Source organism: Pristis pectinata, chromosome 5, assembly GCF_009764475.1.
Source record: "Pristis pectinata isolate sPriPec2 chromosome 5, sPriPec2.1.pri, whole genome shotgun sequence".
NCBI lineage: Eukaryota > Metazoa > Chordata > Chondrichthyes > Rhinopristiformes > Pristidae > Pristis > Pristis pectinata.
In genome coordinates, this window is record NC_067409.1 from 38669418 (window position 1) to 38686650 (window position 17233).

Below are 17233 nucleotides of genomic sequence, written 5' to 3' on the forward strand. Positions count from 1 at the left end.
TGACCCCAAAGCCCAACTTGAATTTCTTTGCAAGCTGTATGAATTTATTTCCTGCTGCACTCAAGTTCACTTAGAATTTCTTTCTTTCCCTCAGCCTGATAAGCTGTTGTAATTGGAATTAACTTCTCTGTTTACCACTGTTTGTATTTAAATAATTCAGTTCTATCTAGGTGTTTACTTGGGTTTAAATAGCAAATGCAGCAGCTGCACTTGTTTTTTTGTTACCTTATTGCTGATATACTGTATATTGTATTAAATTGTATGAAACAGTCTTAGTTAGTGCTTGAAACATTGTGAGAAATCTGGACTGGCTGACATTAGGAATTCATCTCATTCATTGTGTGACTGATATATAATCTTAATTTCACCTGTTGGAATATTCACAATACTGTTGGAAAATAGCTCAGTTTGTATGCACATTCTTTCTGGTTGGATTCAGGCACAATATGCTAGACGGCAGTATTTTGATTAAAATTTTAGTCTATTCACTCGTATCTTGTCCTACATCATGAAGCATAATGATTTGGCAACAATCTTAAAGTAGAGGACACTAGATCATGTACAAGAGTGATCATACTAAAGTAGAATTTCACATTCATTTTCAGATCAATAAACTTTAATTCTTAACCAGAGTCTTAAACTTAAATAAAAGCAATTATGTTGGTGGCAGAGGTGAGTTAGCTGAAGTAAATTGAAAAATTAAATTAAATTATGAAGTATGATAGATAGTCTAAGAAATATTTTAAAAATAAAAAAAATTCCAGGGTATTTGATGTTTACAAAGGACATCCGAAATGGGAAAAGAGGTGCTGTAGTGCTGGTAAAATGGAACAGCATCGGTACGGTAATTTAAAAAAAGATATATTGACTTAGCAAATCATGGTGTAGAATTAAAATCAGTTTGGATGAAACTAATGGCAGTTGTGATGTAGGGCACAGTATAAATAAGGAAATTAGAGGTCTGTGTAATGGGTAAAACAGTAACCATTGGTGGACATTAACCTACAAAAAGACTAGGGAAATCAAATTAGGGCTAATAATGTTAAGGATGAATTCCTGAAATGTATACAAGATGGATTTCTAGATCAATCTGTTGAGGAACCAAGCTTAGCTAGAGAAGGGTATTGTAGTTGGAGAGTTCAGAGAGAGGGTTGGTGAAGTGCTGGAATATGTTAATATTGGAAATGAGGAGGTAATAGATACTGAGCAGGCTTAAAGATGTCCACAGGGCCTGATAAGATGTCTCCCAGAGTGATAGGGAAGGTAAGGGAGTTTATTACTGAGGCCAGACAGACTTTTAATACTTTACTGGCCACAGGTGAAGTACCAGGTGGTTAGAGGACAGCAAATGTGGCACCTTTATTCAAGAAGGACAGCAGGGATAAGCCAAGTAATTATAGGCCAGTGAGTATCATGACAGTGGTAGGGAAGCTGTTGGGGGGGGGGGGGGGAATTTCTGATGAACAGTATTCATCTACTCTTGGAGAGGCAGGGACTAGGCAAAGATAGTCAGCATGGCTTTGTTAGGGTCTATTCAAATGGATTTTTTTTGAAGAAGTAACAACAAGTATTGAATAAAGGCAATGTGGTTGATGTAGTCTTTATGGAGTTCAGTAAGGCCTTTGATAAAGTGCAACGTGGGAGATTGGTCCAAAAAGTTAGCGCCCATAGGATCCAAGGTAAGTTGGCAAATTGGGTCCAAAATTGGCTTGGTAATAGGAGACAAATGGTGACGGTGGAGGGTTGTTTTTTGATTAGAAGTCTATGACCAGGAATTCGTGTTGGGACCCTTGCCGTTTGTTATGTACATTAAAGATTAGGATATGAATGATGTGACACACAAATTAATGATGGTGATGATAGTGGGGAGGACGGTCTTAGGCTACAGGATGATTTTGAGGAGTTGGTAAGGTGGGCAGAGCAAGGGCAGATCAAATTTAATCCTGATAAGTACAGAGTGATACAGAGCAATACATGTTGGGAGGACTAAGAAGGGTAGACATACACAATGAATGATAAGGCCTCGTGGATTATTGAGGAGCAGAGGAACCAAGGATCCTTGAAGGTTGCAGCATGAGGTGGTAAAGAAGGGATACTTGCCTTCATTAGATGAGGCATAGGATATAAGAGCATCAAGGACATGGTATAACATTGGAGTATAGAGGACAGTTCTGGTTACCACACTAGAGGAAGGATGTGATTGCTCTGGGGAGAATGCAGGGGATATTCACCAGGTTGTTGCTTGGGATGGAGCATTTGATTGATTAAGAGAGACTAGATAAACAGCTTTGCTTTTCTTGGAGTGGAGGATGCTGAGGAGGGACCTGATAGAGGTATGCAAAATTATGAGGGGCATAGATAGAGTACAGAGAACATAGAAAAGTATTGCACAAGGAAAGGCTGTTTAGCCCACCATGGCTGCACCGGCCTTGATGCCAACTTAAACTAATCCCATCGGTCTATATCTCTCTGTTTCCTGCCTATACATGTGCCTCTTAAACATTGCTATCATATCTGCTTCTGCCACCTCCCATGGCAGTTCATTCCAGGCACATACCACTCTCTGTGTGAAAGAACTTGCCACACAAATTTCCTTCAAACTCTTCCCCCTCTCACCTTAAAGCAGTGGCCTCTAGTATTTGACACTTTCATTGTGGGGGAAAAAGGTGACTACCATAGAATACTACAGCACAGAAAACAGGCCATTTGGCCCTTCTAGTCTGTGCTGAAACTTTATTCTGCTAGTCCCATTGACCTGCAACCAGTCCATAACCCTCCAGACCTCTCTCATCCACGTATCTATCCAATTTATTCTTAAAACTTATGAGTGAGCCCGCGTTTACCACGTCAGATGGCAGCTCGTTTCACACTCCCACCACTCTCTGAGTGAAGAAGTTCCTCCTGATGTTCCCCCTAAATCTTTCCCCTTTCACCCTAAAGCCATGTCCTCTCGTACTTAACACTCCTAATCTAGGTGGAAAGAGCCTACTCGCATTTACTTTGTCTATACCCCTCATAATTTTGTAAACCTCTATCAAATCTCCCCTCAATCTTCTGCGCTCCTAGGAATAAAGACCTAACCTGTTCAATCTTTCCCTGTAACTCAACTCTTGAAGACCCAGCAACATTCTAGTAAATCTTCTTTGCACTCTTTCAATCTTACTGATATCCTTCATAAGTTAGGTGACCAGAACTGCACACAATACTCCAAATTGGGCCTCACCAATGTCTTATACAACCTCACATAACATCCCAACTCCTGTACTCAGTACTTTGATTTATGAATGCCAGGATGTCAAAAGCTGCCTTTACAACCCTGTCTACCTGTGACGCCAATTTCAGGGAATTATGTATCTGAACTCCCAGATCCCTTTGTTCCTCCACACTCCTCAGTGCCCTACCATTCACTGTGTATGTCCTACCTTGATTTGTCCTTCCAAAATGCAACACCTTACACTTGTCTGCATTAAGTTCCATCTGCCATTTTCTGGCCCATTTTTCCAGGTGGTCCAGATCCCTCTGCAAGCTTTGAAAGTCCTCCTCACTGTCCACAACGCCTGCAATCTTAGCGTCATCAGCAAACTTGCTGATTTACCACATTATCATCTAGATCATTGACATAGACAACAAACAACAATGGACCCAGCACAGATCCCTGAGGCACACCACTAGTCACAGGCCTCCAGTCTGAGAAACAATCATCCATTACCACTCTCTGTCTTCTCTCACACAGCCAATTTCGAATCCAATTTACAACCTCTTCTTGGATACCTAGTGTCTGAACCTTTTGAACTAACCTTCCATGGGGGACCTTGTCAAAGGCCTTACTAAAGTCCATGTATACAACATCCAAAGTTTTTCCTTCATCTACCTTCTTGGTAACCTCCTCGAAAAACTCTACAAGATTCATTAAACACGATCTACCACGCACAAAGCCATGCTGACTATCCTTAATCAGCCCTTGGCTGTCCAAATACTTGTATACTCAATCTCTCAGAACACCTTCCAATAATTTACCTTCTACATAGAACATAGAAATACTCCAGCACAATTCAGGCCCGACGGCCCACAAAGCTGTACCGAACGTGTCCCTACCCTAGAAATTACTAGGCTTACCCATAGCCCTCTATTTTTCTCAGCTCCATGTACCTATCCGACAGTCTCTTAAAAGACCCTATCCACCTCCACCACCGTTGCTGGCAGCCCATTCCACGCACTCACCACTCTCTGAGTAAAAAACTTACCCCTGACATCTCCCCTATACCTACTCCCCAGCACCTTAAACGTATGTCCTCTTGTGGCCACCAATTCAGCCCTGGGGAAAAGCCTCTGACTATCTCCCCGATCAATACCTCTCATCATCTTATATACCTCTATCAGGTCCCCCCTCATCCTCCATCGCTCTAAGGAGAAAAGGTTGAGTTCCCTCAACCTACTTTCATAAGGCATGCCCCGCATTCCAGGCAGCATCCTAGTAAATCTCCTCTGCACCCTTTCTATGGCTTCCACATCCTTCCTGTAGTGAGGCAACCAGATGTCGCCTACTGATGTCAGGCTCACCGGCCCGTAATTACCTGGTTTACTTTTAGAGCCTTTTTTAAACAAAGGAACAACATGAGCTACCCTCCAGTCCTGCGGCACCGCACCTGTGGCTAAGGACATTTTAAATATATCTGCCAGGGCCCCTGCAATTTCTACACTAGTCTCTCTCAAGGTCCGAGGAAATATCATGTCAGGCCCAGGGGATTTATCTACCTTTATTCGCTGTAAGGCAGCAAGCACCTCCTCCTCTTTAATATCTGTATGTTCCATGACACTACTGCTTGTTTCCCTTCCTTTCATATCCACTATGCCAGTTTCCTGAGTATCTATGCCTCTCATAATTTTATGTACCTCTATCAGGTTGCCCCCTCTGCCTCCGACACTCCAGAGTAAACAATCCAGACTACGTCCTGACGAAGCTCTTCTGCACCCTCTTCAAAGCCTCCACATCCATCCTATACTGTGGGGATCAGAACTGCACACAATACTCCAAATATGGCCTAACCAAAGTTTTAAACATCTGCAACATGACTCACCAACTTTTATACTCATTGCCCCAACCAATGAAGGCAAGCATGCTGTACACCTTCTTTACCACCATATCCACTTGTGTTGCCACTTTCAGAGAACTATGGACTTGCACCCCTACATCTCTGTACATCAATACTCCTAAGGGTCCTGCCAATTACTATACAATTTCCACTTGCATTTGACCTCCCAGAATGCAACACCACATACTTGTCTGGATTAAGCTCTATCTGCCATTTCTCCACCCAAATTCCCAACTGATCTATACCCTGTTGTATCCTTTGGCAATCTTCCTCATTCTCTACAACTCCACCAATTTTCATGTCATCTGCAAACTTACAAATCAGACTGCCTACGTTTTCATCCAAGTCATTAATATAGTTTAAGCAACAGAGGTCCCAGCACTGATTCTTGCAGAACACTGCCTGGTCACAGACCTCCTGTCAGAGAAACACCCTTCCACCGCTACCTTTTGTCTCCTATGACCAAGTCAATTTTGGATGCAATTTACTGTGGATCCCATGTGACTTAATCCTCTGGAACAGCCTACCATGAGAGACCTTACCATGTAGACAACATCCACTGCCCTACCCTCATCAGTCATCTTTGTCTCTTCTCAAAAAACTCAATCAAGTTTGTGAGACAGGACCTTCCCCACACAAAGCCATGCTGAGTATCCTGAAGAAGTCCATTTTTTTCCAAGTACGAGTAAATCCTGCCCCTAAGAATCTTCAGTAATTTCCCTACCACTGATGTAAGGCTCACTGGCCTATAATTTCCTGGTTTATCCCTGTTGCCCATCTTAACCAAAGGAACAACTTTGGCTTTTCTCCAGATTTCTGGCATCTAGCATGTGGCTAAAGAGGATACAAAGATCTCTGTCAAGGACCCAGCAAAGTGTGGAGAATGTTTACCTTGATTATGGAGTCTAGAACTGGGGTCATAATCTCAGAAAAGATGTGGACAATTAGGAAGAAGAATGAGAATTTTTTTCATTCGGGGGTGGCGAATCTTTGGAGTTCTCCACCATAGAAGACTCTGGAAGTTCATTCATTAATTTTGTTCAGAACAGATTGATCAATTTCTGGATATTAAAAGAATCAAAGAATATGATTGGGAAATGGTGTTTGTGCTCAAAAATCAGTCATGATCTTGTTGAATGGTAGAAAAGGCTTGAGAAGCTGAATAGCCTACACTACTAGTTCTTAAGTTTATGCATGTTATGTTCTCAGTCAATACAAAGATTTCATGGGAAGAGTTATCCATCAACACCCAACTAAAGTTAAGCAGTTAGTGCTGCTGCCTCAAGCTCCAGGGACCCAGGTTCAATCCTGACCTTGGGCATGTCTGTGTGGAATTTGCATGTTTTGTGACTTTCCTCTCTCATCTCAGAAACATGCTGTAGGTTAATTGGCTGCTCTTAAATCGTTTCAAAGGCTAGGCTCGACAGCTGATTTTTCCCACACGGCCCCTAAATGTGAGTGCAGCCACAGGTATAATGCAGGCGGCAAGCCTGATTGAGCATGAACCGGCCACATGTGATTGTATACCATGCATCTGAGCAGATTTCTGACAGTTCATTCTTCAGGTTTTTGTTTCCACTTGTCTTCATTTGCTGTAATTTAGTTTCTATTGGAGTTTCTGATTTGCCTGGTTATTCATTGTTTAAGCCTGATGCTGTTGGCTCTAACTTTATTTAATCAGCTTAGACATTCCACTTCTGTTTTTGTTTTAAGTGGATTTCAAGGTTGAAAGCAAATTCTGGAACTCACTCTTTTGCACTCTCATTATTCGCTATGTCTTAGGCAATAAATGCGGATGTACACGATTTCTTAAAATGTTGGAGCAGTACTTACTAGCAGCAGGAGGCTGCTCATATTGATCACTTTTCCACCAGTGAACCCACACTTGTCTGGATACCTTGGTGATAATTTCCTTGTGCATGAAAAGATTTTTAAACATGTGTACCTTTATAAATCCTGTCCATAATGTTGAGCAACATGAACAGCTAAGCAACATCCCTGAATTTCTGGTTTATGCTTCATAAAATCACAACAGTTACAGAATGAAAAGAGGCCTTTCAGCCTGTTGAATCCACACCAGCTCTACATAGGAACAGTCCAACATAGCTGAGAATTTTTTTGAGGAATTGATTTGGTCAGAATTGCCTAGTGGATGACTCAACTTCCTCTTGAGATCCCCACCTTCACAGAAACCAGTCCTTAACCAATTTGGTTCACTCCACATGACATCAAGAAATATCTGAGAGCATGGGATAAAGCAAAGATTATGGGACCAGACAATAACACAGCTGTAATACTGAATACCTCTGCTCCTGAATTAGATGTGCCTCTAGCCAAGATGTTTCAGTACGGTTACAATATGGCATCTGCCTGACAATATGGGAAATAACCCAGATACGCCCTGTTCACAAAAAGAAGATCAAGTCCAGTCCAGCCCCATTGGTCTACTATCAATCATCAGAAAATGATGGAAGGTGTTGTCAACAGTGCTACAAACAGCAGTTACTCTCTAACAATCCTGCTTACCAATTTGTCTATCAGTAAACTCTAAACTTCTTCACAGTTTTGATCCAAATGTGAGGTGAAAGTGATTGCCCTTGACATTAAGACAGCACTTAACCTGATGTGGCTGCAAGGAGCCCTGGTAAAATTGAAGTCAATGGCCGTCAAGGGGAGACTGGTCCGATGATTGCAGACAGAGATTGCACTAAGGACGATGGTTGAGGTTGTTGGAGGTTAACCATACCAGCCCAGGGAGGAGTTCCTCAGGATGATATCCTGGCTCCAACCGTCTTCAGCTGCTTCAATGACCTTCCTTCCATATTAAGGTCAGAAGTTGGCATGTTTGCTGATGATTGCATCAGTGAATTCCATTCTTAGTCAGACCTAGACAACATTCAGGCATAAGCTGATAAAGGGCAAGTCACATTCATAGCATAAAAGTTACAGGTCATAACTATCTCCAACAAGCGAGAGCCCTGCCAGCTGCCCTTGACATACAGTGCCATTGTCATCATTGAGTCTCAGTTATCAATGTCCATTTTGTGGCTGCAAGAGCAGGTCAGAGGCTGTACATCCTGTATTTTGTGGCAAGTAAATCGTCTCCTGACACATCAATCCCTTTCTAACCCCCTATAAGACATGACAGAAATGTGATGGAAAACCCTGCACTTCGACAAGGTCCCTCATGGTAGGCTGATCCAGAAGATTAAGGCACAAGACACAAGCAACTGCAGGTGCTGTAATCTGGAGTAAAAAGCAAATTGTTGGAGGAACTCAGTAGGCCAAGCAGCACCTGTCGGAGCAAAGGGATAGTCGACATTTTGGGTTTGGACCCTGCATCAGGGCCGAAAACACCGCAATTCCTTTGCCTCCACAGATGCTGCTCGACCCACGGAGTTCCTCTAGCAGCTTGTTTTTTTTTCTGCTTAGGATCCATGGTGACAGGTTTCCTTATGGTCAGCAGATCCAGAAGATTAAGGCACATGGTATCCAAGTAACCTTGGTAGATGGGATTCAAAATTTTTGGCCATAGAAGACAGAGTCATGGTGGAGGGGTGTTATTCTGACTGGAGACCTGTGACCAGTGGTGTTCTACAGGGATTAGTGCTGGGACGTCTTTTGTTCGTGGTATATATAAATGATTTCGACGGAAATGTAGGTGATCTGATTAGTACGTTTGCACAGTAGCAGATACTGCAATGTAAAAGGTTGTCAAAGGATACAGCAGGTTATAGATCATTTGGAAATATGGTTAGAGAAATAGCAGATAGAGTTTAATCCGGACAAGCATGAGGTGTTGCATGTTCGGAGGTCAAATTTAAGAGGAACGTATACAGACAATGGAAGGACCCTTAGGAGCATTGATGTACTGAGGGATCTTGGTTTGCAAGTTCATTGCTCCATGAAACTGGCAACACAACTGGATGGGGTGGTAAAGAAGGCATATGCCATGCTTCCCTTCATCGGTTGAGGCTTTGAGTATAAATGTTGGCAAATCATGTTGCAGCAGTATAAAACTGTCATTCAGCCACACTTGGAGTACTGTGTGCTGTTCTGGTCTCCGCATTACAGGAAGGATTCAGAGGCTTTGGAGAGGGTACAGAAGTTCACCAGGATGTTGCCTCAATTAGAAAGTATAAGCTATAAGGAGATGTTGGACAAACGAGTCATTTTCTCTGGAGCTGAAGGGTGACCTTATAGATGTATATAAAATGAGAGGCATAGACTTTTTCCCAGGGTAGAAATGTCAAATACTAGAGGGCATAGCTTTAATGTGTAATGGGGAAAGTTTAAAAAAGATTTACGAGGCAAATTTTTTACACAGAGTGGAGGGTGCCTGGAACATGCTATAAGGGAAAATGGTGGAAGCAGGTATAATAGCCTTGAAGAGGCATTTCAACCAGCACATGAACAGGCAGGGAATGGAGGGTTGTAGACCATGTGCAGGTGGATGGGAATAGTTTAAATTGGCATGATGGTTGGCATAGACATTGCGGTACTGTTTTCTGTTCAGTGTTCTTGTCTGATTGAGTGCAGCTCTAACAATTTCTCAAGCAACTTGACACATACAGGATAGAGCAGTCTACTTCATTGGTACCCCTTTCGGCACCCTAAAGAGTCACTTTCTACACCACCAGTGGAGAGTGGCTGCAGTATATATTGACTACAGAACGCACTGTAGTTACTCGCCTAGGCTACTCCAGTAGCACTGCCTAAACCTAGAACCTCTACTACTAAGAAGGACAAGGGCAACATTGCATGGGAATATCACGATTTGCAGGCTAACCTCCAAGTCACATACCATCCTGACTTTTGGGGACTTCATTGCTGAGTCTAAATTTCTACCCCGAAGGACTCCTGCAGTGGTTCTAGAGTATGGCTCATCACCACTTTCTCAAGAACAACTGGCCAACAAATTCTGGCCTTGCAAATGACAACAAAATCCCAAAAAATTAGCAAATGTAAAGTCTCACCTCTTCTGCTTTCCCTGTTGTACTTGTGAACACTATTGTTGACTTTGCCTCCACTACCAGCTCTGGCAGTGCATTCCAAATCCTAACCACAGATTGTGTGTAAACAAAAACTGAATTCTTCATGTCACTGTTGGTTCTTTTGTCAATCACTTTCAAATGGCACTAGTTGTTGACCCTTCGACTGATGGGAACCTTTGCTCTCTGTTTACCCTGTTGGTCCACATAACTGTAGTCTCTCATTCCCTGGAACCATGTTGGGAAATCTCATCTGCACTCTCTCTAAATTATCATCACAAGCTCCTTGTTCAAGGAGAATAACCCCAGTTTCTCCAGTTTATCCATTCAACTAGAGTCCCTCATCCCCAGAATCATAGTGGTAAATCTCTTCTGCACCCTCTCTAAAGTCTTTACATCTTTCCTAAAATGTGGTGTTCAGAACTGGACACTATACTTTAGTGGTAGCCAAACAAGTATTTTATAAAATTTTATCACAACTCTAGCTCGTGCACTCTCTGCCTCTGTAAAGACCTGAATACAATAAGTTTTTTCAACTGCTCTGCCACTTCCATCGAACATGCACATTTAACAACCCAAATGCCTCTGAATGCTCATATGCTAGAGATTCTTAGCAGTCAATGGGATTGTTGCATTTTTTCGAAGAGGCTAAAAGCACTTCCTTGAATCTTATTCTCTGTCTGCCTGGTAATCTCTTTCCTTGGCAGAGTTTTCAGGAGTGTTGTTAGGCACCTGAACAATATGGCATGCTCAGTCTAGCTGTCTGAAAGTAACTAGACCTTCAATGGTGGGAATATTGGCATGGTAGTGGACACTGATATTGGTTTGCTTGTCCTTCCAATGATACACCACTTCAACACTCTGTTACTCATTAAGAAAACATTCTCAAGTTGGTTAGACATGTTTTAAGAACGTAAGAACTGTAAAAGTTACTGTAAAGCTTTAGTATTTGGTTTTTGAGTTCTTGTGTCAATTTACTGCATGCCTAAGAGGATTTTTATTTCTCATTTCAGGTCTTATTCAGAATTCAGAACCCACCTTTCGCAGGTTTGAGAATGAATAGAGATTCGAACTTTGGACTTCGAAGAGTGGCTAAATCAATTTCAGTGGCTGTCCATCTGTTGCTTCAATATTTAGTTAATACTTCTGTCTTTCCATACTTATATTTAACAATTACATATTGCTACCTCTTTCAAGGTACAACGAGGTGTTAGGTCAGAAACGAATTAAGATGCCAAAAAAATTGATGAAAGCCACCCACCACAGGAACAGAGACAGGATTTGGACCATAGATGAGTTGTAACATTAGTTATATCATTTGATGCATTAATGAAAAGAAAATTCTAAAACATAGAACTTGTTACATAAATTACAACATTATAGTAGTTAAATTAAGACATTAAAAAGTTAAACTAGAAACCTGAAACCATGAAGATTAAAATAAATTATAATGTAAAAAAAAACAAGAGCACTGAAATTAAACTCAACCACTTAAGTCCATCATAAAAAATCTTTAAAAGTCAATTGTACATAAAAGATTGGTCCTGGATACTAAGGAGGAGAAACCCTTAAATTTCTTGATCCCCAGAAAGCTCTTAAAGAAGTTATTATTTGGAAATCATTTCCCCCTAGCTCCAATAACAAAGCCAAACAAATGCACAAACTCAGCTCTACAGTATCTAAAAAGGCCTTACAGGGGGAGCCATTTTTATCTTCAAACTCAATAGTTACTTCAACCGGTGCAGCTGAGTTCTCTTTACTAAAAATAACATGTGGTATCCATACCTTTCCAGCAACATCAACAAATCATCCATAAAAACAGTCCATTTACACTGGGAGAGCTTATTGTAACTTCATCCCAACAGCTGTTATGCCTGATGATCTTAGGGTTTTGACAGGCATATATCTCCTGGAAATGTGGCCCAGGGTTTCCTTGGTCATCCAGCAATGCCCACAGGATTTATTCTTTCCAGGTCTAGCCAGGCCAAGATTACTTTTAATGGGATAGGTATTTGATTCTTAAAACCAGTATGTTGACTTTCTAAATTAGATTGTCTAAACAGGATATGACCCCCTATCCAATCATTTCAACCAGTGTCATTTGTAAAATACCTGAACCTGATCCCCTGGGGCTGGTCCTGTTATATTCCTCCAAGGATTAATCTTTTTGCAAGAGCTGTCCTCAATACTACTGACATCCAAATCGTCATTGCTCATTGTACTACTTTTCAAACATTTCAGTTTCTCATATCTAATAATGGCATCTTCGAGGTTAGTACCCACATATTCAAACAAACGGGGGACCAGGCCATTACTCACATGTAGAAATTATTTTAATTTCCTCATTGTTAAGATGAGGATCTGCACTTGAAAAATGGACACCCCTAGTCCTCTTATCACAAGCCTTCCAGTATGAAATTCCATTGTTGATGCAACTCAGCAAGAACTTCTTAATAGAATTCCTAATATCGAGTTTTAATTAAGTATTCTGTGATACCTCACATAAAGGCAGCAAGTAATAAAATTAAGGAATTAGAAAATCTTTAAAAATCTCGATTATCTGCATAGGCTTTCACCTGGCCTTCGACAAATTTGGGGACCAGCTCTCTAACTTCTTCCACTAGCTATTGTCCATGCAGCTGATCCAAGGGTCTACTCGGGCACCCAAATATTCTTCAAAAGAACTAAGGAGCAGTTTAAAAAAAAAGTTCAATATTACTAATTTCCCAGTTCTTAACGGTGTTAAAAGTAATATCTTATTTTTGAACATCATTTAAAAACCTGCTGTTTTCTTCACATTAATTTTCAATCTGATTTTAAGACAACATTTCTTGACCATCCTAAGATTTTTAGATAAACCCTTGTGAGAATCATTCACGGGGGTTACATCATCAGCAGAAACTAGAGTAGTACAATCTATATCACTGTTATCTAGATAAAGAAACACATCCTTCCTTATCTAAGTAATGGAATTAAGTGTCCATGATTTCATGAAATGAAATAGGTGAAAGTGAATCACCTTGCTTGACCCCCTTTTAATAGGAATAGGATCAATTTTTAGCTTTATTACCTTCGATTCTCATAGTCAAGTTTGAATATGTCCATAACGAGGTTAGTAAAAATACTTATTGACCTCCATATGACCCAAGGCTTTTACTATTTATTTGTTCCCCGTGGAGTTGAATGCTTTTACGAAGTCTGCAATGACAACTGTAAGATTTTTGTAGTTCCTCTTGGTCCAAATATTAATTTATTTAAAGTAGTTATGTTTTGGTCATATTCAGGGGTAGCCGCTAAAAAACCCCAGCGGGGACTGTTCAGTTTCACAGCCTCCACTAGTCGTTTGTCTAAGGTCTGGTTAGAAATCCTGAGGAATATGGAATAGGCCTCTCGTTATTAATGTTCTGTAATTTAACAGAGTGGTCAGATTTGGGAATAGGAATAGGCTGTCTTTGATTTTATCAGATACTTTGCCACATTTAACCCAAGAAGATTAAATTGCACTGAAATCTCGATCTCTATTTTCTTGACCTCACCTGCCCAGGTCCATAGCTGTGTCATTTTTAAAACCGTTGTGGGTCTCCCTTGGCCACAATGACTGCTACTAATAAATATTCATTCCTTGCACTGGATGGACATGGGCTTAAATAAACATTTGCTTTGTTGTAAAACACTAATTTCTAAAATATGCTAAGTTGCCTTTTTGAAGGTAGATATACCTCTTCTGATGTGGCTGATTGTACTTTTGTAACAAAACCAACAATTATTATATATTTTCAGCAGACTGATAATTGCAATGAGTGCTTTTTTTAGCTACTTATCTTACAGTATACAGTATTGGTAAGATGGGAATTAAAATCAACATTGTATTCTAGGCTTTATTTTAATATTGCACACTTGATGTTTTAAAAAGCAAGCTTTCTCAAAAATGCTGCATTCAATTAAAACAGTCTGTTTCAATTCAAACGGTATCTTTGCCATTTAATACAGCTTATCAAAACTGAAGGTTTAGTTATGCTTGTATTTTGTAGAGGTAGATGGTGTCAAAATCACACTATTTTCAGAGGTATGTACTTTGTATATAGCAAAAAGCCTTAACTTGTTCTTAAAGGTATCACTTGTGATATGATTCATTTAGAAGCAGTAGGTGATTTTTTTTCTGAATCATAATGGAGTATTTTTAGTAATAACAAAGATTATAAATTTCGGTGCAGAAGAAAAGGTTCATTGAGAATTGCACTGCAATAATTAACCACATATAAGAAACATTGTGGTTTAAAATGAAGTTTGTTATTGCCATAACACAACTTGCATCATGAATATTGGTGTCTACTTAAAAAAAATTAAACTGTATGCATTTGTCACATGCTTATGTTATTTTGAAAGTAATGATGATAGACAAAATACTTGCCTGTAGACAATTCAGATTCTAAGATTTTTAAACCTTTCTGAACAGAGAGGGTGTTGCAATCTTTTTTTCTCTGGTAGAAATCAAGTAGATGATTTGTTAATAATGTCTACAAATGCCAAAAGAAGTGATAAATTAAACAGTCTGTTTCCTCATACAGTATGTGTAAATGTATTCTTTCCCTTACATTGTAATAAAATTAAATATTTATACACAAAATTTGTTGTCTTGACTAAAACCTTCTGACCTGCTGGGCGAACATGAAGCCATGTCCATGTTGAGCAGTGGTTTACTTTTATGTACTGGACTAAGTGGTTCAGTTGTCCCTTGCTGCATGGTCTTGATTCAGAAAATGAAGGAAAAGGACTGAGTTCCTGATGACCGATTATGGGGGGGGGTGGGGGGGGGGGGTCTTCACCCTGTGACTGGAGAGCAGAAACAGAAAATTCCAGGACCTGAGTTGTTCAGAAAAACACTTGTGGCTTTCATTGGTATACTTCTTGGTCCAATGATCTCTAATCTGTGCAGCACCCTGGCTTGGGCCCCAGTCTTGATATTGGCAATTGCAATCAAGCAAGTCCCACAAGAAATATAGAGGGTGTAGGAGAGTCATATAAGTATATTAGGAGTAAGAGGGTAGCTATGAAAAGAGTGGGTCTCCTGAGGAACCAAAGGGGTAATCTCTGTGTGCAGTCAACAGATATGGGTGAACTCCTAAATGAATAGTTTTCATCTATGTTCACCAAGAAGGAAGTGGAGGACAGCGACTTCAGGGAGGGATATGTTGATAGTCTGGAGCATGTCATTATTAAGAAGATGGAGGTGTTAGATATCTTGGGATGCATCAGGGTGGACAAATCCCCAGGGCTGGATGAGATCTGTCCCATGATACTATGGGAAACAAGAGAAGAGATTGCTGGGGCCCTGACAGACTTGCATCTTCATTACCCAAAGGTGAGGTACCAAAAGACTGGAAGATAGCTAAAGTTGCTCCTTTATTTAAGAAGGACAGCAGAGATAAGCCAAGTAACTATAGGCCAGTGAGCCTTGTGTCAGTAGGAGGGAAATTACTGGAGAAAATTTTCAAGGAGAGGATTTATGTACATATGGAAAGGCATGGACAGATTAAGGATAGTCTTTGTACAGGGGAAACCCTGTCTCGCTAATTTGATAGGATTTTTTGAGGAGGTAACAGATGAAATTGATGGTGGCAGTGTGAAACCTGCAGAACAAAACTGGTCGAAGACCTCCAGTCGGAATAACACCCCTCCACCACTACCCTCTGTCTTTTATGGCCAAGCTAATTTTGAATCCAATTTACCAGCTTCCATGAATCTCTGTGCCTTAATCTTCTGGATCTGCTGACTGAGGGAACTTGTCGAAAACTTTACTAAAGCCCATGTATACAATATCCATTGTCCTGCCCCTTCAACCTCCTCCCTCTCACCTTAAGTCTTATGCCCTCTATACATCTTCTGTGGGAAACAGACTCAGGCTATCCACCCTATCTATGGCTCTTGTAATTTTATTTACCTCTATCATGTCACATCTTAACCTCCTTTCCTCCAGGCAAATAGAGGCAAACTCAATCCCTCCACTTCTCTCTTTGTCCTACCCATCCCTCCCCCAGCTTCTCTACTACTAAAAGCTAACTTGTTTTCTCTCTTTCCAGTTCTGAAGAAGGACCTAGGACACGAAGCATTAGCTGTTTATATTTCCACAGGTGCTCCCTGAGCAACTGAGTGTTTCTACCATTTTGTGTTTTTATTTCAGATTTCCAGCATCTGCAGCTTTTTGATTTTCAATCCTGGTGTTTTCTCACATTTCCAATGCTCTTTTTTGACTCATGGTATTTCACCTGCAGACACATATTTACCACCCTCTTTCATTCACTCTTTCCTGGTCTCCACCCTGTCAAAGACCTCCACTTTTGTTCTCTCTATCCTGCCTTCCTTTTCTGCAATTGTAAAATATGTTTCATTTCTCAGGCTGGTATTGTATCTGCTGGCATTTAGGGGAGAGAGAGGTAACTTGATGGAAACGTACAAGATCCTGAGAGGTCTGGTCGGGTGGATCTGGAGAGGATATTTCCTGTTACGGGAGATTCTGGGACTAGGAGTCAGTTCGAAACTAAAGGGCAAATATGAGGTTAAATTGTTTCTGAGGGTCATGAGTCTTTGGAACTCTTCAGTAAAGGGCGGTGGAAGCAGAGTGCATTAACTCTTTCAGAGAGTGAACAAAGATACAATGGTAGATTGGCCTCCTGTGATGTACTATATGATTTTAATTAAGCTTAAGTTGCAGTCATGTTTATCAGCATTTCAGTAGTAAAAAGACATGTGGTATCTACCTGGAATGTGCATGCTCAGACATAAATGACAAATGATAAAACTTGCTTGTAGCATTAGCAATTTTCCTTGCTGAGCAAAAGTTCTATTTGTGAAGTTACAATGAGCCATGTCACAAATATAATTTTGCACTTGCAAAAGACTTTTACAAAGAGATGTCAGTAAAGATTCAAAGTAAAAATAAGCTACCACCCATGGTAATGGTTGTCCTTTCATTAAACAAGCAGCTTTGAGTAGCTCCTTTAAGGTACATAACATCCCATGAAAATTCAGAGGGGGCAGGGGAAGAGAAAAATGATAGGAACAGGTAAGCTGGTGGGTGGTGAGCTATGAAGGGAGAAATGGCCTAAAGCTTGGTTAAGGTACTGGTTAGTACATAGAACATTACAGCAC

The 17233-nt window shown here is 40.6% G+C and overlaps 1 protein-coding gene across 1 annotated transcript in view; it reads left to right on the top strand.

Annotated features, from left to right (window-relative positions):
• LOC127570934 (pituitary tumor-transforming gene 1 protein-interacting protein-like) overlaps positions 1-14649 on the top strand; it is a 54617-nt gene extending 39968 nt beyond the window's left edge. The window contains exon 7 of the mRNA XM_052016890.1: positions 11098-14649. Within this exon, the coding sequence (XP_051872850.1) occupies positions 11098-11147 (50 nt within the window). The 3' untranslated portion in view covers positions 11148-14649. The remainder of the gene's footprint in view (positions 1-11097) is intronic.
• Positions 14650-17233: the final 2584 nt, after the last annotated feature.